Raw genomic sequence first — 22,840 nt, forward strand, 5'->3', positions numbered from 1 at the left:
CGTAAGTGGGACAGGCCCTTTAGTATTTGGTTTGATTTAATTAGGTTATTAGCTGAGGTAAAAAAAATCTGAATTATTTTTGAGATTTGTAAATACAACCTTAATCTTGGAAATAAGTTTAGATAACCATACAGTTACTTACTCAAATGCCATTGGCCAGTGCATCAAATACAAATCTAAGTAGTCCACCTGCAAGTCTGCTAGTGTTTTACGGCATGCTGGTTCTACGTCATCTGGGTGATGCTTGGTGTTCCAAAGTTTGGACGTAATGAAAATATCTTCCCGCTTGATACACTATAGAAGGACGACAAGATTTAAAAAAACATTGACCAAGCTGAAAAAGTTTCTTTGCTCTCCAACTAAAATTATAATGTTTCTTAGTGTCAGAAGGAACTGCAGATGCTGCTTTACACTGAAGATAAATGCAAAATGCTGGAGTTACAGTGGGCCAGGCAGCATCTGTGAAGGAAAGGAATAGGTGACGTTTCGGGTCGAGACCCTTCTTCAGGCTCAGAGTCACGGGAGAGGGAAACTAAAGATATGAAGAGGTTCAAAGAACAAATGACTGAAATGTATGCAAAATGACAAATCAAAGCCAGCAACAATGCTCAAGAAGTGGTGGAGCCCACAATGGTCCTTTGTTGGCTGTGGAGAAGGTGAAAACAAGTGAAACTAATCTCCATCCCTCCCCTGCCCTAGTCGTCCTACTGGTTCCATGTCATTACTCCAGTATTTTGTGTCTATCTCTAATGTTTCTTTGCTCTCCAACTACAATCTCCAACTTGAATATCCTTAATGAACACCAGAAAATGTAGACTTCTCTCATTGCCTCATGCATAGATTGGTCTGTTTATAACCAAATGGACCCCACTTTTCACTAGTTATACTCTTGCTCCTTATACACATTAACTACATTTGGATTTTCCTTCAAGTTGCCTGTCAGTGATATTTCATCGCCCCTCTTTGCTCTCCTAATTTATTTTTTACTCCTGCATTCCCTATAACCTTTAAGGTTCTCCCCCATTTTCATTGCTCTTATCATACCATGTGCTTTCTTTATCAAAGCTTCCATATCTCATGGTGTCCAGTGTTCCCTGGATTTCCCTTCATTGTTACAGGGACACTTTGATCCTAAACTCACCATTTCACTTTGAAATGAAATCAGGTTCAGTCTGAAGAAGAGTCTCGACACGAAACGTCACCCATCCCTTCTCTCTAGTCGCGACACGAAACATTACCCATCCATTCTGTCCCGCTGAGTTACTCCAGGATTTTGTATCCATCTTCGGTGTAAACCAGCATCTGCAGTTCCTTCCTACACATTTCATTTAAAAAGTTTTGTATACTCAAAGGACATCAAAGTATAAGAACAAAAAAGAAATGAATAATTTCAATAAAACCATTTTGAATTGCTCTTTAATACACAGAGAAGGATAAATGAGTCCCACTGAGAAGATGAACATATTCAATAACAAGGTCACTCCAGTGAGAATTCAGCACTTTTAAATTACATCATAATATTGAATTCCACAAGAGTCGACACTGTCCGACATCACTACAAAATAATCATTGATACATTGCCTCTCACAGGGTTTTTCCTGAAGGTGAATCCCTAGATCAGGCTCATGCTATCAATCATGCTGTCCAAGAGTATTTATCAAACATATTGGAGTAGCATTTACTCACAATTTCACTGTGAATTATATGGTAATGAAGTAAAATATTTGTCGAAATCTTTACTGAATGCTTAAAGATGAATAAAGAATTGTACTTAAAAATAAAAGTGTAAACAAGCTTGAAGTTGGAAAAAATCAACACTAACTATTTTCAGCAGCAAATCAAAAGCTAAAACAGAATCTTTAATCTTGATGTCTAATTCGCTTCACTGTCCAACGATCACTAAGAAACCCGGCCTTACACCAATATTCATACACGGTGGCTATTAATTACAATTTATGTTGGATGTGATAAACTAATATGAGTAAAGGTTAAATATTTGGCTTCCCTTAAACAATTTCCTGTTCTGGCTGCTTGAAAATAGATCTAGGCTATGAGCCAAATCTAAGCTGCATCCATTGCTATTTTATCACAGATATCATTGTAACCAAGGAGAATTCTGTCCTCAGCTGAACCTCCTCTGGAACAGAGGAATTGAAGTGAAAACCTTGGCTGAATTATCCATTCCTAAATCCACCGTGTGTAAATTTTAAATACTGTTGTCACTAAATCAACAAAGATTCTTTATCCAGCCAGATTCAGGCATCTTTGGTGATTTGATCAGACATATAAACCCACCGCTGATTCCAGGTGAATAAATGTAATAGTCAAAGTCCACATTCAGACTTTAAAATACTTAATTCTTAATTAATGACATTTGGTCTAAATTACTCACACGTTGATATTGCTTCCATTAAAACTACAAACACTGCAATATCCTTACTTTATTGGTTTGTATTTTTTCGTGGAGAGCTTCTCCAATTTCATGCTCATTGCTGTAGCCAGAAGCGCAGTCTATGTGCCGGTATCCTATTTCAAGAGCATAGCTAACTGCTGTTTTCACCTACAGAGAGCAAAGACACACTGTTGAAAAACACTGTTAGATTCAGACTGTATGGACCGAGTATTATAGCATCAAAGGAAGCCATTTTGGGCCACTGAGTATGTTTGATCAGAGCAATCCCATTCCCTAATTTATTTCATTGTAAATTATTCTATCTCACATGCTTATCAACTGGTTCCCTCTGATTCTCCCTGTTGTGCTTCGGCCCATTGCTATTTGTCATCTATAACTATGATTCAGATGAGAATGTACATGGCATGACTAGCAAGTTTGCAGATGACACTAAAGTGGGTGGTATTGTAGATAGTGAAGATGGTTTTCAAAGATTACAGCAGGATCTTGATCAGTTGGGCAGGTGGGCTGAGGAATGGTTAATGGAATGTAATGGAGAGAAATGTGAGGTAGTGTATTTTGGGAAGTCTAACATGGGCAGGACCTGCACAGTGAATGGTAGGGCTCCGGGAAGTGTTGTGGAGCAGAGGGATCTAGGAGTGCAGGTGTAATGTATATAATGTAATTAGCATATGTTATGTCTTGTACAATACAATACAATACAATACATTTATTTGTCATTTGGACCCCGTTGAGGTCCAAACGAAATGCCGTTTCTGCAGCCATACATACAAAACAAAAAAGACCCAAGACCCAACACAATTTACACAAACATCCTTCACAGCGCATCTTCTCCTCGCTGTGAAGGAAGGCAAAAAAAAACATATCTCTCCCCTGCACTCCCCTCTCCCCCCCCCCCCCCATGTCAGAGTCAAAGCCCCCGGCGGGCGATGTTAAATGTCCCGCAGCCATTAAAGCCACGCCGGGTGATGCAAGGCCACGCACCGGGTCTTGGTGTTGGAGCCCCGGCGGGCGCTCACAAAGTCCCGCGGCCATTCCAAGCCGCGTGGGGCGGTGATGTAGGCCCCGCTCCAGGTAATCTTCAACCCCGCAACTCGGGCGGGAGAAGTCGCCGTTGTGGAAGCCCCGAAAAGCGGTCTCCCAGCAGGGACCCGCGGGCTCCCGGTATCACTGTCCACAGACCTGCGGTAGGAGCTTCCGAATCTCCGGGTGTCAGGTCGCAGCCGAGCGCCACCACAGCTCCACCCGCTCCGGACTCGGCCAGCTCCGTGATGGTGAGTAGATCCGCAGCTCCGCAACTGGAGCCCCAGGTCATTCCTGTTGGAGGCCGCTCCACGTTGCAGCCCCAACGACAACGGAGACCCGACAAAAAAAAGGTTGGACTCCCGTGCAGGGGAAAGACCTTAAAGTTCCCCCCCTCCCCCCCACCCCCACACACATACCCCGACAAAAAACACCCAATAAAAACTACATAGAAACAAGACAGAAAACAATAAAAAGACAGACGGACTGCAGAGGCCGCTGCTGACAAGAGTCGAGGGGACGCATGCGCTGGAGGAGACTCATGGTGGCGTCCTGCAATAAAGAAGCTTGTTAGTTTACTCCTGTATCTGAGAGTTCTTTTGAGTCAGTTCCAAGTACCCAAAATACACTACAATTGGCGACGAGGATGGGATAGAGTTTGTGAACTCACCCACAGGACTGTTTTGCTACACACAGGATTGTTTAACAGTTTAAACTGTAGATACGGAGTTGTGTTGCAGTTGTTTGCGAGCTGGACAAGAGAGGCCTGCAGATCCCTCTATGCCGGGGACTGCATTTAAAACATCAGCTGTACAAGTCGGCGAGTTTTGTCAGGCTATCTCTATGTTGTGTCTACGTGGCAAGATGTCGTCCTTCGGATTGTTACTCATTTTAGACTGAGTTTTGTTTTTGTCAAATTCCTCAAGCTGAACAGTCTTTGTATAAGTTTTAGGTGAATTGTTACACCAAAACACACAACAACAGCATGAAGAGGATAAAAGAACAGAAAAGGAAAGAAGAAGGACTGTCAGAAAAAAAAAGGTTATGTTTGGAAACAAAGTGGAACGGCACCAAGCCAAAAGATTTGGCGCCAAATGGTTTTGAATAGGCGCCAAAGAAAAGAAAGGTCGGAACAGGAAGCAAGGAAAACAAGTGGGGCAATAAGTAAGTGTCACCGAAGAAAGCAGCCGAAAGCTGGAAACCTAACCAGTAGGACAGCGACGATGCCAACTTACCTGGAACATTTTCCAGGGCTGTGTAGCCAAGGCAAAAGGGGCAGAAGAGGCCCAGTAGCCGCCACCGACTTCGGACGTTTTCCAGGGCTGTGTAGCCCACAGCCAGGCCCAGGAGTCGCCAACGACGTCGAGTGAGGGCCTAGTACCGGGTAGGTCACGGGCAGGTCCAGTGAAGCCACCGATGAAACGGAGTCAGCCCGGCTGGGAGAAGTCAGCCCAGTCGAGGGAGAAAGCCGGCCACGTGAGAAGCGGTCCAGCAGCTAGAAAAAAAAGCCCGGCCACGCGTGAGAAGCGGACCGGTCGTGAGAGAAAGCCCGGTCGCAAGAGACGGCCATGAGCAGAGAAAGCCTGGTCGGGAGCAGAGTCAGCCCGACCGTGAGCAGAAGAGAGGGTCCGGCCGCGCAAGAGAAGCGGACTGGCCAAGGGGGAAAGCCCGGACGTGAGAGGAAGTCCAGCCCCGAGCAAAGAGTGGGTCCGCACAAGAGAAGCAGGACAGCACTCAAGCACTTCAGCCCGGTCGGGAGTAGAGTCAGCCCGGTCGTGAGGGCTGTGGAGACAGCGGGCAGGCAAATCAGCAGAGCAGCAGTAGTCGACTTGGCAGCGAGCCAGCGGCAGCAAAAGTAACGGTGAAGCCCGGAGGAGCCAGCAAAAGTGGAGGTCTGGCGAGGCCAGCAGCAAAAGTACCGGTGGGGACAGCTCGAGAGGTCGAGAAGGCACCAGAGTCCATAGGCCGACAAGCTGGACCGATCAAATTCTTCAAAGTAAAAGCAGGACTGTTGAATGTAATGCGTTGTTCACTATTCCTTCACAGTAAAAGTGGGACTGTTTGGATGTAATGCATTGGTCACTGTTATTAATAGTAAATCTGTGTGCATAGCAGGAATATGGTTAAAATGTTCTAAATGTCTATTAACATGAAATGTTGGTTAATAGTATAAATCTATAAGAATTAGTAATAGTCAGTGGGCTGGATCACTTCTTAGTGTGTAGAAGGATTAAGTCTAGTGCAGAATACACAGTGAGAGAAAAGAAGATAGTGCACCTGAATAGCAACAGGTAGCATGGCTTTTCAAATTGTAGGAAACGTGCCCCAGTTAGATTCTGGGTGTAATTTTGAGAAATGGACCAAAGTCTTGGAGGCTTGTTTAATTTCCAATGATATTGCTGCAGAGGAGAAGAAGAGGGCATGGTTCATATTAGGCTTAGGAAGAGAGGGTTATCAAACATTACGTATGTTACTGCTGCCATTTAAGCCCACAGATAAAATGTATGAGGAGTGTAAGGAGGCTTTAATGGCTCATTTCTCGCCAAAACCTCCAAGGGTATCCAGAGGCAAGGAGCCTGAACTAAAGAGGGCAGAGAGTCTCTCACAGGACAAGGTCAAGTGCAAAAGGACAAAGGTCAAGTGCAAAAGGACAAAGGTCAAGTGCAAAAGGACAAAGGTCAAGTGCAAAAGGACAAAGGTCAAGTGCAAAAGGACAAAGGTCAAATGCAAAGGGACAAACGTCAAGTGCAAAAGGACAAAGGTCAAGTGCAAAAGGACAAAGGTCAAATGCAAAAGGACAAAGGTCAAGTGCAAAAGGACAAAGGTCAAGTGTAAAAGGACAAAGGTCAAGTGCAAAAGGACAAAGGTCAAGTGCAAAGGGACACAAATCAAGTGCAAAGGGACACAACTCAAGTGCAAAATGACACAGGTCAAGTGCTAAGGGACAAAGGGCAAATGCAAAGTGGCAGAAGTCAAAGGCAAAGAGAAATTGCCATCCAAAGGGGCAACCCTAGCTATTCAAGCTGCATTCAGGGGTATGAAGGTACGGAGAGAAATCCGGAACAAACAGAAGGCAGCAACGGTAATACAAGCCGCATTTAGAAGGCACAGAGTATACCGTCAATATAAGGCAATGAGATTGGCAGCTATAATAGTACAAACCCATTATAGGGCACACCTTCAAATGGAAAGTGATCGCAAAACTTACATGAAGGTACGCAGAAGCGTTGTACTGCTTCAGGCAGCCTACTGTGGAATACTTGTTCGAAGGCAACTGCGGGGCATGCATAAATCTGTCAAGGTCATACAGACTTATTATCAGATGTATAAACAGCGTCAGTATTTTAAGAAACTACGCTGGTCTGCCATTGCTGTACAGCAGCGATACAGAGCATGCCAGATAAGAGATGTCCAAGTGAGACAGTATAAGAGTTTGAGGGAAGCAGTGGTGTGTATTCAGGCCTTATACCGCGGGATAAAAGCCAGAGTATTGGTAGAGAAAACCAAGGCAGCATGCTGTATTAAGTCATTCATAAGAATGTGCATTACTAGAAAGTATTTCTTGATGCAAAAGGCGGCTGTAGTCACTCTGCAAGCTGCAGACCGTGGTTACCGATTAAGGGTACGGTACAGAGCTATGCGACAAGTAGCCATTTCGATCCAGAGATAGGACAAAGCATGCAAAATAGGGCATTCCCAGTTTGTGCAATATCAGTCAATGAGGGATGCAACTACAGGTGCACAACCTTTTATCCGAAAGCCTTGGGACCAGACACTTTTCGTAATTCAGAATTTGTCGGTCTTCGGAATGGAAATTTTTTTGCGTAGATTTTAATGGCTGGCTCAGTGGTAGAGTGCTCGGCTCATATCCGCAAGGTCGCGAGTTTGCGCCTTGATCCCGGCAGTTACTCGGTCGCGAGTTTGCGTCTTCAATGTAGTTTTTTCTAGCAGAATAAATGTCTGTATGAAATGCAGTGTAGGAGAGGTGTACTGACTGTGTGGGCAGAACTTTGGAAGTGATTGCCCACCAGTCTAAAAAGCCGCTGTGTCTCCCTGTCCCTGGGATAGCAGGGGGCGATCAAACAGCACAACACCCCCCTCCCCCTCCAACTCCAGAGGAATCCGCTCCCCGATGGGCCGCTACGGCGACAAGTGGCAGTTTGCCCACAGCCCGAGCTGCGCCCCCTCATCCGCCACCCCAAGAACAAGACGTACCTTGCACACCATCAGCTTCTGCCCCTACGTGTTCCTCTGGAGTTGGAGCGGGGCTGGGCTGGAGTTGCTGCTGGCTGTGGGTCTCTGGGATCTCCGTGCTTGCAGTGGGCCTGGGGGTCGGTGTCCCGTTGGTCCTGACGTCTCCGGCCACCCCCCTGGAATGGAGCTGAGACTGGGAACTGTACCGCCCTTGCCCCCTTCCTCTGCAACTGCAAACAACCCCACTCTCCTGCAAGGGCGGTACAGTTCCCGGAGGATGGCAGGTGGCCGGAGACGTCAGGACCAACAGGAACCCGCTCCCCGATGGGCCCCTACGACGCCCCGAGCTGCGCCCCGTCATCCGCAACCCAGGTTCCTCTGTAGTTGGAGCGGGGCTGGGCTGGGCTGCTGTTGGCTGTGGGTCTCTGGGATCTCCGTGCTTGCAGTGGGCCTGGGGGTCGGTGTCCCGATGAGGGGGCGCAGCTCGGGGAACGGCTTCTGGTGGTCCTGACGTCTCCGGCCAGTTTGCAGTTTTCCTCTGGAGTTGGAACGGGGCTGGGCTGCTGCTGGCTGTGGGTCTCTGGGATCTCTGTGCTTGCGGTGGGCCTGGGGGTTGGTGTCCCGTTGGTCCTGACGTCTCCGGTGACTGGCACGGTCCTGCTCAAAGATCCTATAGCGGAGCTATAAGATCTTTGGTCCTGCTGGCATCGCCGACTTGAAGACAGTGCAAGCCCCCGCGCCGGTGCAATGGGCGGGGAGCTGGAGAGGGGAGGGAAGGGGTCACACACATGGCCGGGAAGCAGAGGGGTGTAGGTGGGGTGATACTGAAGCGAGCGACAATCTGCTGCTGCCTGCCCCGCTGAGTTAAAAAGTGCCCACGCAAGACTCACGAAACACTGTGTATCGTGAGTCTACCGTGGGAACTTTTTAACTCAGCGGGCAGGCAGCAGCATATTGTCAATTATTAACCCTCCCGCGCAATATACCCTCACCTTCTCTTTTATGAATGGGGATTTAGTTCCCCTTTCTTCGAGGACCGACCGGAGGTTCCGCTGTCACCTCTGCGGGCCGCCCTGGGTGAACGTTTTCAAGGACCTTTCTTCAAGGACCGAAAAAATGTCCGCTATTCGGAGGTTTTCGTTATTTGGATCTTCGGATAAAAGGTTGTGCACCTGTATTACCATTCAAACTGCCTGCAAGAGTATGGTGGTTATGCAAAAGAGAGCTACTGTAAAAGTGCAGTCAGTATGAGTTGGTATAGGAAAGACCTAAGGAGACAAATAGACGCACAACAGAAAAGGCTGAAACGATACAAAAGACAAACGATATAGGAAAGACTTCCTCAAACCGATTTATACAGCAGTTGTAGTGCAGTATCACTACCGTGCTTATGTAGTAAGAGAAATATACAGAACGCAAATCAAAGCCACTGCTGTATTGCAAGGACAGTATAGATCCTACTTCTTGATGAATAACCAGAAAGGTGATTTAAGAAGACAAATAGACGAACAGCAAAAAAGGCTTAAACGTTGCAAAGAACGGTTAAATAAATGTGTGACGATGAGCAAAAAGCTGTTAACAGAAAAGTCTAAAGAAGAGAGGCTCGTCGGTCGAGACAAAAGTATGCAGGACCGATTGCGATTAGGACACTTCAGTATAGTCCAGCATGGAGGTTCCTTCACTGAGCAATGGACAAATGTTTATGCATTGCAGAATGTCATTATACAACAAGAGCAGATAAATATGCAGCGCCAGGAAATTGAGCGACTGAAAAATGAAAACCTGCAGTCATGTGTCAGATCCCACCTACAAATAAAGAACAGAAACAGAGGAAATGTTAACTTTAGCAGAATATCAAGAACAGGAAGAAATCTGCAAATTAGATTAGGATATTTAAAAAGGGAAGAGGCAGAGATACAGGTAGAGCTAGAGTGATTAGAAAGATGAGTGGAATGAACCATTATAAGTGCTAAGTTTAGACACAGTTTACAGTTATGAGGATGTAATGTCAGATGACTGTAATAATATAATTTTGCAACTGTGTGTTAATCAATTATATTTAATGTAGTAGAAATGGTGTTATTCGCCTCCAAGCTAAAGGGGGAGCATGTGTAATGTACAACAATACAATTCAATTTATTGTCATTTGGACCCCTTGAGGTCCAAACGAAATGTCGTTTCTGCAGCCATACATTACAAACAAATAGACCCAAGACACAACATAATTTACATAAACATCCATCACATTGCTGTGATGGAAGGCCAAAAAAACTTCTCTCTCCACTGCACTCTCCCCCCCGATGTCAGAGTCAAAGTCAAAGCCCCCGGCTGGCGATGGCGAATTGTCCCGCGGCCATTAAAGCCACGCCGGGTGATGCAAGGTCGCGCATCGGGTTCTTGGTGTTAGAGCCCCCGGCTTGCGCTCGCAGCCCGCGGCCATTCCAACCACGCGGGGCAGTGATGTAGGCCCCGCTCCAGGAGCTCTTCAACCCCGCAACTCGGGCGGGAGAAGTCGCCGTTGCGGAAGCCCCGAAAAGCGGTCTCCCTCCAGGGACCCGCGGGCTCCCGGTGCCGCCCGCCAGACCCGCAGTTGCAGCCACCGAATCTCCGGGGGTCGGGCCGCAGCAGCGTCCACCACAGCTCCACCCGCTCTGGACTCGGCCAGCTCCGCGACGGTGAGGTGAATAGTCGGCACCACAGCCCCCGGTCTTCCTGTTGGAGGCCGCTCCTCGTTGCAGCCCCAACGACAACGGAGACCCGACAAAGAAAAGGTCGGGTCTCCCGTGCAGGGAGAGATTTAAAAGTTACCCCCTCCCCCTCCACCCCCCCACACACATACCCCAACAAAAAATAACAAAAACTACATAAAAACAAAGACATAAAATAATAAAAACGCAGACGGACTGCAGAGGCCGCTGCTGACGAAAGTCGCGCCGCCCAAAAGGAGCAGAGTAATGTATATAATGTATATGGTGTTACCTGCCTCCAAGTAAAAGGGGGAGCAGTGTAATGTATATAATGTAATTAGCATATGTTATGTCTTGTGCGAGGGGACGCATGCGCTGGAGGAGAGTCATGGTGGCGTCCTGCAATAAAGAAGCTTGTTAGTTTACTCCTGTATCTGAGAGTTCTTTTGAGTCAGTTCCAAGTACCCAAAATACACTACAAGGTGCATAGTTGCTTGAAAGTGACATCACAGGTGGGTAGGTTGGTGAAGAAGGCTTTTGGCACATTGGCCTTCATCAGTCAGAGTATTGAGTATAGCCGGTAGACAAAAGTGCTGGAGAAACTCAGCGGGTGCAGCAGCATCTATGGAGCGAAGGCAGTAGGCAACGTTTCGGGCCAAAACCCTTCTTCAGACTGATGTATGGTGGGGGGACAGGGAGAAGAAAGGAGAAAGGAAGAGGAGGAGCCCGAGGGCTGAGGGAGAGCTGAGAAGGGGAGGAGACAGCAAGGGCTACCGGAAATTGGAGAAGTCAATGTTTATGCCGCTAGGGTGCAAACTGCCCAAGTGGAATATGAGGTACTGCTCCTCCAATTTCCGGTGGTGCTCACTCTGGCCATGGAGGAGGCCCAGGACAGAAAGGTCGGATTCGGAATGGAAGGGGGAGTTGAAGTGCTGAGCCACCGGGAGATCAGGTTGATTAATGCGGGCCGAGCGGAGGTGTTCGGCGAAATGATCGCCAAGCCTACGCTTGGTCTCCCTCCCCTTCTCAGCTCTCCCTCAGCCCTCGGGCTCCTCCTCTTCCTTTTTCCTTTCTTCTCCCTGCCCCCCCCCCCCCCCCCCACCCTACATCAGTCTGAAGAAGGGTTTCGGCCCAAAACGTTGCTTATTTCCTTCACTCCATAGATGCTGCTGCACCCGCTGAGTTTCTCCAGCACTTTTGTCTACCTTCGATTTTCCAGCATCTGCAGTTCCTTCTTAAACATATTGAGTATAGACGTTAGGAGATCATGTTACAGTTGCATAAAACATTGGTGAGACCACATTTAGAGTTTTGTGTTCAATTTTGGTCACCATGTTATAGGATAGATGTTGTCAAGCTTGAAAGGGTTCAGAGAAGATTAACTATAATGTTGTCGGGACTCGAGGGAGAGGTTGAGGTTGGACTTTATTCCTTGGAGCACAGGAGGATGAGGAGTGATTTTATAGAGGTGTACAAAATCATGAGAAGAATAGATGAGATAAATACACAGTGTCTTGTGCCCAGAGTAGGGGAATTGAGAAGCAGAGGACAAAAGTTTAAGATGAGGGGGGAAAGAGTTAATGATGATATGGTTGGGATCACGGAGACATGGCTCCAGGGTGACCAAGGCTGGGAGCTGAACATCCAGGGATATTCAATATTCAGGAGGGATAGAGAGAAAGGAAAAGGAGGTGGGGTAGCGTTGCTGATTAGAGAGGAGATTAACGCAATGGAAAGGAAGGACATTAGTTTGGAGGATGTGGAATCGGTATGGGTAAGGCTGCGAAACACTAAGGGGCAGAAAACGCTGGTGGGTGTTGTGTACAGGCCACCTAACAGTAGTAGTGAAGTTGGAGATGGTATCAAACAGAAAATTAGAAATGCGTGCGACAACGGCAAAACAGTTATAATGGGTGACTTCAATCTACATATAGATTGGGTGAATCAAATTGGCAGGGGTGCTGAGGAAGAGGATTTCTTGGAAGGTATGCGGGATAGTTATCTAAATCAACATGTAGAGGAACCAACGAGAGAGCAGGCTATTTTAGACTGGTTATTGAGTAATGAGGAAGGGTTAGTTAGCAGTCTTGTTGTACGTGCCCCCTTGGGCAAGAGTGACCATAATATGGTTGAGTTCTTCATTAGGATGGAGAGTGACATTGTTAATTCAGAAACAATGGTTCTGAACTTAAAGAAAGGTAACTTTGAGGGTATGAGACGTGAATTGGCCAAGATTGACTGGCAATTAATTCTAAAAGGGTTGACGGTGGATATGCAATGGAAGACATTTAAAGACTGCATGGATGAACTACAAAAATTGTTCATCCCAGTTTGGCAAAAGAATAAATCAGGGAAGGTAGTGCATCCTTGGATAACAAGGGAAATCAGGGATAGTATCAAAGCGAAGGATGATGCGTACAAATTAGCCAGAAAAAGCAGCATACCGGAGGACTGGGAGAAATTCAGAGACCAGCAGAGGAGGACAAAGGGCTTAATTAGGAAAGGAAAAATAGATTATGAAAGAAAACTGGCAGGGAACATAAAAACTGACTGCAAAAGTTTTTATAGATATGTGAAAAGAAAGAGATTAGTTAAAACAAATGTAGGTCCCTTGCAGTCAGAAACAGGTGAGTTGATCATGGGGAACAAGGATATGGCGGACCAATTGAATAACTACTTTGGTTCCGTCTTCACTAAGGAAGACATAAATAATCTGCCGGAAATAGCAGGGGACCGCGGGTCAAAGGAGTTGGAGGAATTGAGTGAAATCCAGGTTAGCCGGGAAGTGGTGTTGGGTAAATTGAATGGATTAAAGGCCGATAAATCCCCAGGGCCAGATAGGCTGCATCCCAGAGTACTTAAGGAAGTAGCTCCAGAAATAGTGGATGCATTAGTAATAATCTTTCAAAACTCTTTAGATTCTGGAGTAGTTCCTGAGGATTGGCGGGTAGCAAACGTAACCCCACTTTTTAAGAAGGGAGGGAGAGAGAAAACGGGGAATTACAGACCAGTTAGTCTAACATCGGTAGTGGGGAAACTGCTAGAATCAGTTATTAAAGATGGGATAGCAGCACATTTGGAAAGTGGTGAAATAATTGGACAAAGTCAGCATGGATTTACAAAAGGTAAATCATGTCTGACGAATCTTATAGAATTTTTCGAGGATGTAACTAGTAGCGTGGATAGGGGAGAACCAGTGGATGTGGTGTATTTGGACTTCCAGAAGGCTTTCGACAAGGTCCCACATAAGAGATTAGTATACAAACTTAAAGCACACGGCATTGGGGGTTCAGTATTGATGTGGATAGAGAACTGGCTGGCAAACAGGAAGCAAACAGTAGGAGTAAACGGGTCCTTTTCACAATGGCAGGCAGTGACTAGTGGGGAACCGCAAGGCTCAGTGCTGGGACCCCAGCTATTTACAATATATATTAATGATCTGGATGAGGGAATTGAAGGCAATATCTCCAAGTTTGCGGATGACACTAAGCTGGGGGGCAGTGTTAGCTGTGAGGAGGATGCTAGGAGACTGCAAGGTGACTTGGATAGGCTGGGTGAGTTGGCAAATGTTTGGCAGATACAGTATAATGTGAATAAATGTGAGGTTATCCATTTTGGTGGCAAAAACAGGAAAGCAGACTATTATCTAAATGGTGGCCAACTAGGAAAAGGGGAGATGCAGCGAGACCTGGGTGTCATGGTACACCGGTCATTGAAAGTAGGCATGCAGGTGCAGCAGGCAGTGAAGAAAGTGAATGGTATGTTAGCTTTCATAGCAAAAGGATTTGAGTATAGGAGCAGAGAGGTTCTACTGCAGTTGTACAGGGTCTTGGTGAGACCACATCTGGAGTATTGCGTACAGTTTTGGTCTCCAAATCTGCGGAAGGACATTATTGTCATAGAGGGAGTGCAGAGAAGGTTCACCAGACTGATTCCTGGGATGTCAGGACTGCCTTATGAAGAAAGACTGGATAGACTTGGTTTATACTCTCTAGAATTTAGGAGATTGAGAGGGGATCTTATAGAAACTTATAAAATTCTTAAGGGGTTGGACAGGCTAGATGCAGGAAGATTGCTCCCGATGTTGGGGAAGTCCAGGACAAGGGGTCACAGCTTAAGGATAAGGGGGGAATCCTTTAAAACCGAGATGAGAAGAACTTTTTTCACACAGAGAGTGGTGAAACTCTGGAACTCTCTGCCACAGAGGGTAGTCGAGGCCAGTTCATTGGCTATATTTAAGAGGGAGTTAGATGTGGCCCTTGTGGCTAAGGGGATCAGAGGGTATGGAGAGAAGGCAGGTACGGGATACTGAGTTGGATGATCAGCCATGATCATATTGAATGGCGGTGCAGGCTCGAAGGGCCGAATGGCCTACTCCTGCACCTATTTTCTATGTTTCTATATTTCTATGAGAGCCTGTGGGGTAACTTTTTTACACAAAGGCTGGTGGGTGTATGGAACAAGCTGCCGGAGGAGGAAGTTAAGACAGGTACTATCCCAACATTTAAGAAATGTTTAGACAGGTACATGGATAGGATAGGGATATGGACCAAAAGCAGGCAGGTGGGACTAGTGTAGATGAGGCATGTTGGCCAGCGTGGGCAAGTTGGGCCTGTTTTCACACTGTATGACTGTGCCTCCTATCAATCCCCTATAATAGGGGTAATTTACAGTAATCAAATAACTTACCAACCAACATGTCTCTGAGATGTGTGATAAAAATGAAGTACATTGGAAGAACAAATATGTAAGGAGATTGCAGATATTAGTAGTAAGCACAAGGTAGTGATTGTGGGAGATTTCAATTTTCCACACATAGACTGGGAAACACATTCTGTAAATGGGCTGGATGGGTTGAAGTTTGTAAAATGTGTGCAGGATAGTTTTTTGCAGCAATACATAGAAGTACCTACTAGAGAAAGGGCGGTGCTGGACCTCCTGTTAGGAAATGAGACGGTCAGGTGGCAGAGGTATGCGTTGGGGAACAGTTCGGGACCAGTGATCACAATACCATTAGTTTCAATATAATTATGGAGAGGGTCAGATCTGGACCTAGGGTTGAGATTTTTGATTGGAGAAAGGCTAACTTTGAGGAGATGCGAAAGGATTTAAAAGGAGTAAATTGGGACAGTTTGTTTTATGGGAAAGATGTGGAAGAGAAATGGAGGACATTTAAAGGTGAAATTTTAAGAGTACAGAATCTTTATGTCCCTGTTCGGTTGAAAGGAAATAGTAAAAATTGGAAAGAGCCATGGTTTTCAAGGGAAATTGGACACTTGGTTCGGAAACAGAGAGATCTACAATAATTATAGGCAGCATGGAGTAAATGAGGTGCTTGAGGAGTATAAAGAATGTAAAAAGAATCTTAAGAAAGAAATTAGAAAAGTTAAAGAAGATATGAGGTTGCTTTGGCAAGTAAGGTGAAAGTAAATCCAAAGGGTTTCTACAGCTATATTAATAGCAAAAGGATAACGAGGGATAAAATTGGTCCATTAGAGAGTCAGAGTGGACAGCTATCTGCAGAGCCAAAAGAGATGGGGGAGATATTGAACAATTTCTTTTCTTCGGTATTCACCAAGGAGAAGGATATTGAATTATGTGAGGTAAGGGAAACAAGTAGAGTAGCTATGGAAACTATGAGATTCAAAGAAGAGGAAGTACTGACACTTTTGAGAAATATAAAAGTGGATAAGTCTCCAGGTCCGGACAGGATATTCCCTAGGACATCGAGGGAAGTTAGTGTAGAAATAGCAGGGGCTATGACAGAAATATTTCAAATGTCATTAGAAACGGGAATAGTGCCGGAGGATTGGCGTACTGCGCATGTTGTTCCATTGTTTAAAAAGGGGTCTAAGAGTAAACCTAGCAATTATAGACCTGTTAGTTTGACGTCAGTGGTGGGCAAATTAATGGAAAGGATACTTAGAGATAATATATATAAGCATCTGGATAAACAAGGTCTGATTAGGAACAGTCAACATGGATTTGTGCCTGGAAGGTCATGTTTGACTAATCTCCTTGAATTTTTTGAAGAGGTTACTTGGGAAATTGATGAGGGTAAAGCAGTGGATGTTGTATATATGGACTTCAGTAAGGCCTTTGACAAGGTTCCTCATGGAAGGTTGGTTAAGAAGGTTCAATTGTTGGGTATTAATGGTGGAGTAGCAAGATGAATTCAACAGTGGCTGAATGGGAGATGCCAGAGAGTAATGGTGGATGGTTGTTTGTCAGGTTGGAGGCCAGTGACTAGTGGGGTGCCACAGGGATCTGTGTTGGGTCCACTGTTGTTTGTCATGTACATCAATGATCTGGATGATGGTGTGGTAAATTGGATTGGTAAGTATGCAGATGATACTAAGATAGGTGGGGTTGTGGATAATGAAGTAGATTTTCAAAGTCTACAGAGAGATTTATGCCAGTTGGAAGAATGGGCTGAAAGATGGCAGATGGAGTTTAATGCTGATAAGTGTGAGGTGCTACATCTTGGCAGGACAAATCAAAATAGGACGTACATGGTAAATGGTAGGGAATTGAAGAATGCAGGTGAACAGAGGGATCTGGGAATAACTGTGCATAGTTCCCTGAAAGTGGAATCTCATGTAGATAGGGTGGTAAAGAAAGCTTTTGGTGTGCTGGCCTTTATAAATCAGAGCATTGAGTATAGAAGTTGGGATGTAATGTTAAAATTGTACAAGGCATTGGTGAGGCCAATTCTGGAGTATGGTGTACAATTTTGGTCGCCTAATTATAGGAAGGATGTCAACAAAATAGAGAGAGTACAGAGGAGATTTATTAGAATGTTGCCTGGGTTTCAGCAACTAAGTTACAGAGATAGGTTGAACAAGTTAGGGATTTATTCTTTGGAGCGCAGAAGGTTAAGGGGGGACTTGATAGAGGTCTTTAAAATGATGAGAGGGATAGACAGAGTTGACGTGGATAAGCTTTTCCCACTGAGAGTAGGGAAGATTCAAACAAGGGGACATGACTTGAGAATTAAGGGACAGAAGTTTAGGGGTAACATGAGGGGAACTTCTTTACTCAGAGAGTGGTGGCTGTGTGGAATGAGCTTCCAGTGAAGGTGGTGGAGGCAGGTTCGTTTTTATCATTTAAAAATAAATTGGATAGTTATATGGACGGGAAAGGAATGGAGGGTTATGGTCTGTGCGCAGGTATATGGGACTAGGGGAGAATGCGTGTTTGGCACGGACTAGAAGGGTCGAGATGGCCTGTTTCCGTGCTGTAAATTGTTATATGGTTATATATGGTTATACATGCAGGAAACCACGTGGCCACACAAGGAACATGTGCAAAATCTACGCAGACCACCAGTGCAGGCTAGGATCAGACTGGTTGCTGGAGATGTGAGCTAGCAGCATTACTTCCTGTACCACCATGCACAGTTTTAAAGACAGGTCTCAAATCAGTAAAACATTCAAAATACAAAGTATCCAGATATCTCTAGAGATGTATTTTGAATCCAAATCAGATTGATTGGACAGAAAATGCTGGAATAACTCAACTCGACATGTTGTGTCTATCTTCAGTTTAAACCAGCATCTGCAGTTCCTTCCTACTCAGATGGATTGGAAGAAGTTCTTCTCATTAAACCCCTTATGGTCTCCAAATTAAATCAGTTTGGACAATCTCATCTGTAATAATTGGGGGTCAAAAGTTAACAAAGTGCAGAAATTAGAATTAATCCTTCAGGAGAGCTGATGTAAACTGAAGGAAATGACTGCAAACATTATTCAGAATCTATTTTGGGGAGCTCAATGTTATATAACACGTAACTGCTGCACTGGCATCTTTTGACAACAAATATCAATGAGTGTGAACAACTAATCAATAAATACAGGTGCACAACCTTTTATCCGGAGTTCCGGAAATCGAAAAGCTCCGAAAACCGGACATTTTTTCCAGGATGTCGTCTGCACACCAAAGCTCGCGTTTGGCACCAAACTTGACCCGAAACGACCCACGGTCAACCCAGGTCTGTACTACTGTAGCGGCTGCCTCCTCCCCGGAGACCGGGGAGACACTTAAACATCTGTAAATCATTGCTTAAATGTTAGTCAGTTAGTTTGGACGGCTTTTATGTGAAGGGGGGGGGGGGGGGGTGAAGGGGGAAACTTTAATTCTTAGTCCCCTACCTGGTCGGAGAGGCGGGGAGCGGGCAATGCTTTACCGGGTCGCCGTGCAGTAAGCTCCGGAGCGCTGTGGCCGCCGACTACCAACATCGCGGAGCTGGGGCTGCGGGCGTCCGGCCGCGGGCGGCGCCGGTTGTAGCTCCGACCCCGGCAACTCTATCCCTGGCTGCGCGGCGCTTCAAATCCAGCGCGGCCCGCGGTCGGACGCCCGCAGTCCCAGCTCCGCGATGTTGGGAGTCGGCGGCCACAGCGCTCCGGAGCTTACCGCACGGCGACCCGGTAAGGCATTGCCCGCTCCCCGCTGGTATCCCAGCGCTGTGGCTGACGACTCCCAACATCGCGGAGCTGGGGCTGCGGGCGTCCGGCCGTGGGCGGCGCTGGATTGGAGCGCTGCGCAGCCAGGGATAGAGTTGCCAGGGTCGGAGCTCCAACCGGCGCCGCCCGCGGCCGGACGCCCGCAGCCCCAGCTCCGCGATGTTGGCAGTCGGCGGCCACAGCGCTCCGGAGCTTACTGCACGGCAACCCGGTAAGGCATTGCCCGCTCCCCGCCTCTCCGACCAGGTAGGGCACTAAGAATTGAAGTTTTCCGTCTTCAACCCCCCCCCCCCCCTTCACATAAAAGCCCTCCAAACTAACTGACTAACATTTAAGCAATGATTTACAATGATTCCCCGGTCTCCGGGGAGGAGGCAGCCGCTCCAGACTTTTCAAGCCTCCCGCGCTACCTACCTAATCTACGCTAAAAGTCTTCCATTCCGAAATCCGAAAAATTCCGAAATCCGAGAAGTGTCTGGTCCCAAGGCTTTCGGATAAAAGGTTGTGCACCTGTACAATCATTCAAAGCATTAAAAGAACAAGCAGTTGACCATTCAGAGTACCACAATATTAGGAATCTTACCTGGCCGGGGGAACTCTTCCACGTTCCCAACCCAACTAATGGCATCTTCTTGTCTGTTGCCAATGTTATATAGGTGAGACTCATATTCAATGCACCTTGTACAATAATGAATTAATAGAATTACATATATATAATTATATACATATACATATATATAGAGAGAGAATTACAAACACATACACATTAATAATACAATTACAACCCATGTAGTCACAGAAATACAAAATATATGTGTAATTACTGAATGACATGAAACAATTGACTAGCTGTTATTTCTAATTGACTGAAAATCTGAATAAATGTTATCAATAGCAATCTGCGCTCTTCCACCAAAGGCAAATATTTGGCCTTTGACAGTTACTTTCTAATGGCAGCAATATTAAAATATATCATTTCATTGACATTGTCACAAATTACAATCCCATTGATCAGCAACATTAACTCTGACTTGCTGCATATTTCCAGCATGTTTTTAAAAAATTCATATTTCAATTTTCTACAGGTTTTCCCTTTAACGAATGTTATTATACTAAATTAAATTCCTTTTTCAGATGTTCTCCATAATGAAGGTTAAATTCAATGCCTTATGTTCTCAGCAAACTGGCTGCTTAGGTTGGAGAAATGCTGCAGCCTGCAGTTCTGCTTCTTTGTCAAGGGCACCGGTCGCAGAGGCCGGCGGTTGTTGAGGGGGCCAGCGGTTGTTGAGGGGGCCAGCGGTTGTTGAGGGGGCCGGCGGTTGTTGAGGGGGCCGGCGGTTGTTGAGGGGGCCGGCGGTTGTTGAGGGGGCCGGCGGTTGTTGAGGGGGCCAGCGGTTGTTGAGGGGGCTGGCAGCTGAGGTTGAGGATGGAGCTGGCTGTTGAGGGCAGGCCATGTGGGAGCCGGAGGACACGCCACCAAGAACGAAGGAGGAACTGCTTGGGGGGATCGCCCTGAAGGGGGGGGGGGGTGGGGGGGAGAGAGAACAGGGAAGACCCAGCTTGGAGGTGGGGGGTGCGGGAGAACAATGGAGCACCTGGCGCGGGATACTTTGTAACTTTGGTGGCACCCTTAATGGTATACAAAATAAAGAATTTCACTGTGACTTGTCACATGTGACTATAAAGCATTCATACATTCATTTATTCATACATTCATTCTTGACTGCTTTCTCGAGGGCGCATTGAATATGTGACTACTTTGAGTCCAATGTTTGAGTCTTATAGTCATAGAGTTATAGAGTCATAGAGCACAGAAACACAACTCGTCTATGCTGACCAAATTTCCCAATCTAACGTAGTTCCATTTGCCCATGTTTGGCCCACATCCCTTTAAACCTTTCCCGTTCACACACCTGTCCAAGGATGTTTTAAATGCCGTGATATACCTGCCTCAACTATTTCCTCTGGCAGCTCATTCCATATACCCTTCACTCACTGAGTGAAAAGTTGCCTCTCAGGTTCATATTAAATCTTGCCCCTTTCACCTTAAACATACCTGTGCTCCAAGGAACAGAGTCCTAGCCTGTCCAACCTCTCACTAAAGAGTAGGCCCTTGTCCTGGTAACAACCTCGTAAAACCCCCCTGCACCTTCAACTTAATGACACCTTTTCTTTTAACAATACTCCACGAGTGGTCTCACCATCTGTAACATAACGTCTTTTACAACTATAAAACAATGTCGCAACTTCTGTATGCTGATGACTGATGAAGATCAATGTACCAAAGGCATTTTTCACCACCATATCTACCTGTAATGCCAATTCAAGGAATTATGTACATGTACTTATGTACATAGAAACATAGAAAATACGTGCAGGAAGAGGCCATTCGAGCCAGCACCGCCATTCATTGTGATCATGGCTGATCGTCCCCAATCAATAACCCGTGCCTGCCTTCTCCACATATCCCTTGATTCCACTAGCCCCTAGAGCTCTATCTAACTCTCTCTTAAATCCATATACATGAACTTCTACATCTCTCTGTTCCACAATAGGGCCCACAATTATAACACGTTGAGGCCCCCACTAGCACTGAATACTTGGTCAATTTGAGTGGTGCAGGCCACATCATTTGCATGCCCAATATCATTCTCCTGAACAGTATAGTTGATGTGGTCTCATCAATCCCCCACATAAATGAAGCATAAGCAACACTTTAGCTTTCCTACTAACTTGATGTTCCTATACACTAGTCCTTTGCAAATCATGCACTTAGATACTCAGGTCTTTCCGAAACCTTTAAATATCCAGATAATATACTTCTGCTTATTATTTTTCTTTCAAAAAGGATAATTTTGCATTATTCTGCCCACTCACTCAGCCTATCTTTACCTCTTTGCAGCCTCTATGTCCCTTTTACTTTCCCATCCATCTCTGTATCATCAACACATTTTGCAACCACATATTCAGTGCCTAAATGCAAGTTATTTCTATAAATGATAACATGTTGAGGCCCCCACATCATTTCATATCACACACCAATCAATGACATCTTGTCAACCAAAAGAGACCCAATCACACCTCCTGCTGTTTTCTGTTAATCATGTTAACTGGTATCCATGAGCTAGTTCATTCAAAGGACCTGCTGTGTTAATTGATGCCTTTGCAGTACCATTCATAAATATAATGAAAGGTCATCATCTACCTGACTTTTATGTTGAGGATTGATTCTTGACAAGCCTGGATGAGGGCATGGATGGGAGCAATGAAAAATTAAACAGGCACAAAAAAATGGGGGAAACAAAATGCATTATAAATGCATAGGAAGATGACGATGTTTGGCTCATTCTTGAACAAATGCAATGGAGTAGTTTGTTTGGGAGGTCAAGGCAGAATTAGGTAGCAGGTTCCTTCCCCCGAAGTTGCACTATAACGTGACATTAGGTCTAATGGTTGACCTATGGACTAAACCTCATGATGAGCAGACAATTCTCATTTAATATTACAAATATGTGACCAATATAGCTGTCTGAAGCTTATTGGGTACTGCTGAGTTGCATTTTCTGAGAAAAGATTTCCACAGTGATCTTTAAGAAAGAACTGCAGATGCTGGAAAAATCGAAGGTAGACAAAAATGCTTGAGAAACTCAGCGGGTGAGGGAGCATCTATGGAGCGAAGGAATAGGTGACTTTATAGGTATCTTTGCTATTATATGTAAATTAACCACAGTGATTTTAGGAGATTAACCAACTGCACTTCAGAACTATTATGATATGCTTGGTAAATAATAATTTATGCTAATCAATAAGATTTATTTGTGCATGGTTAAAATAATGGCCAAAAGTCATAAATTTACAAAAAAAGTATGAAGCTATATTTTTTTCTTTTTTTGTACTGAAAAGATGCAGCTCTCTTCTATTTACCCTGTCCAAACCACTCATGCTCTTGTATCTTTTAAACAATTCTCTGCTCAACCTTCATGATAGCAGGGAAAATAGCCACGTACTAACAGCAGAACAGGTCTCAGCATCTGGCTCTCAACTGCCCTGGTATTCAAGAT

General features: G+C 45.5%; 1 protein-coding gene across 3 annotated transcripts in view; it reads right to left on the minus strand.

The window, feature by feature from the left end:
* LOC116979607 (aldo-keto reductase family 1 member A1-A-like) overlaps positions 1 to 22,840 on the minus strand; it is a 95,910-nt gene that overhangs the window by 18,433 nt on the left and 54,637 nt on the right. For 2 of the 3 annotated variants that reach the window (XM_033031205.1, XM_033031214.1), the window contains 3 exons: positions 19,363 to 19,457; positions 2,441 to 2,560; positions 143 to 294 (listed from right to left, as the gene is read on the minus strand). In XM_033031205.1, the coding sequence (XP_032887096.1) occupies positions 143 to 294; positions 2,441 to 2,560; positions 19,363 to 19,446 (356 nt within the window). In that variant the 5' untranslated portion in view covers positions 19,447 to 19,457. The remainder of the gene's footprint in view (positions 1 to 142; positions 295 to 2,440; positions 2,561 to 19,362; positions 19,458 to 22,840) is intronic. The other variant, XM_033031225.1, reaches the window with a different exon arrangement.

Source organism: Amblyraja radiata, chromosome 1 (genome assembly GCF_010909765.2).
Source record: "Amblyraja radiata isolate CabotCenter1 chromosome 1, sAmbRad1.1.pri, whole genome shotgun sequence".
Classification (NCBI taxonomy): Eukaryota; Metazoa; Chordata; class Chondrichthyes; order Rajiformes; family Rajidae; genus Amblyraja; species Amblyraja radiata.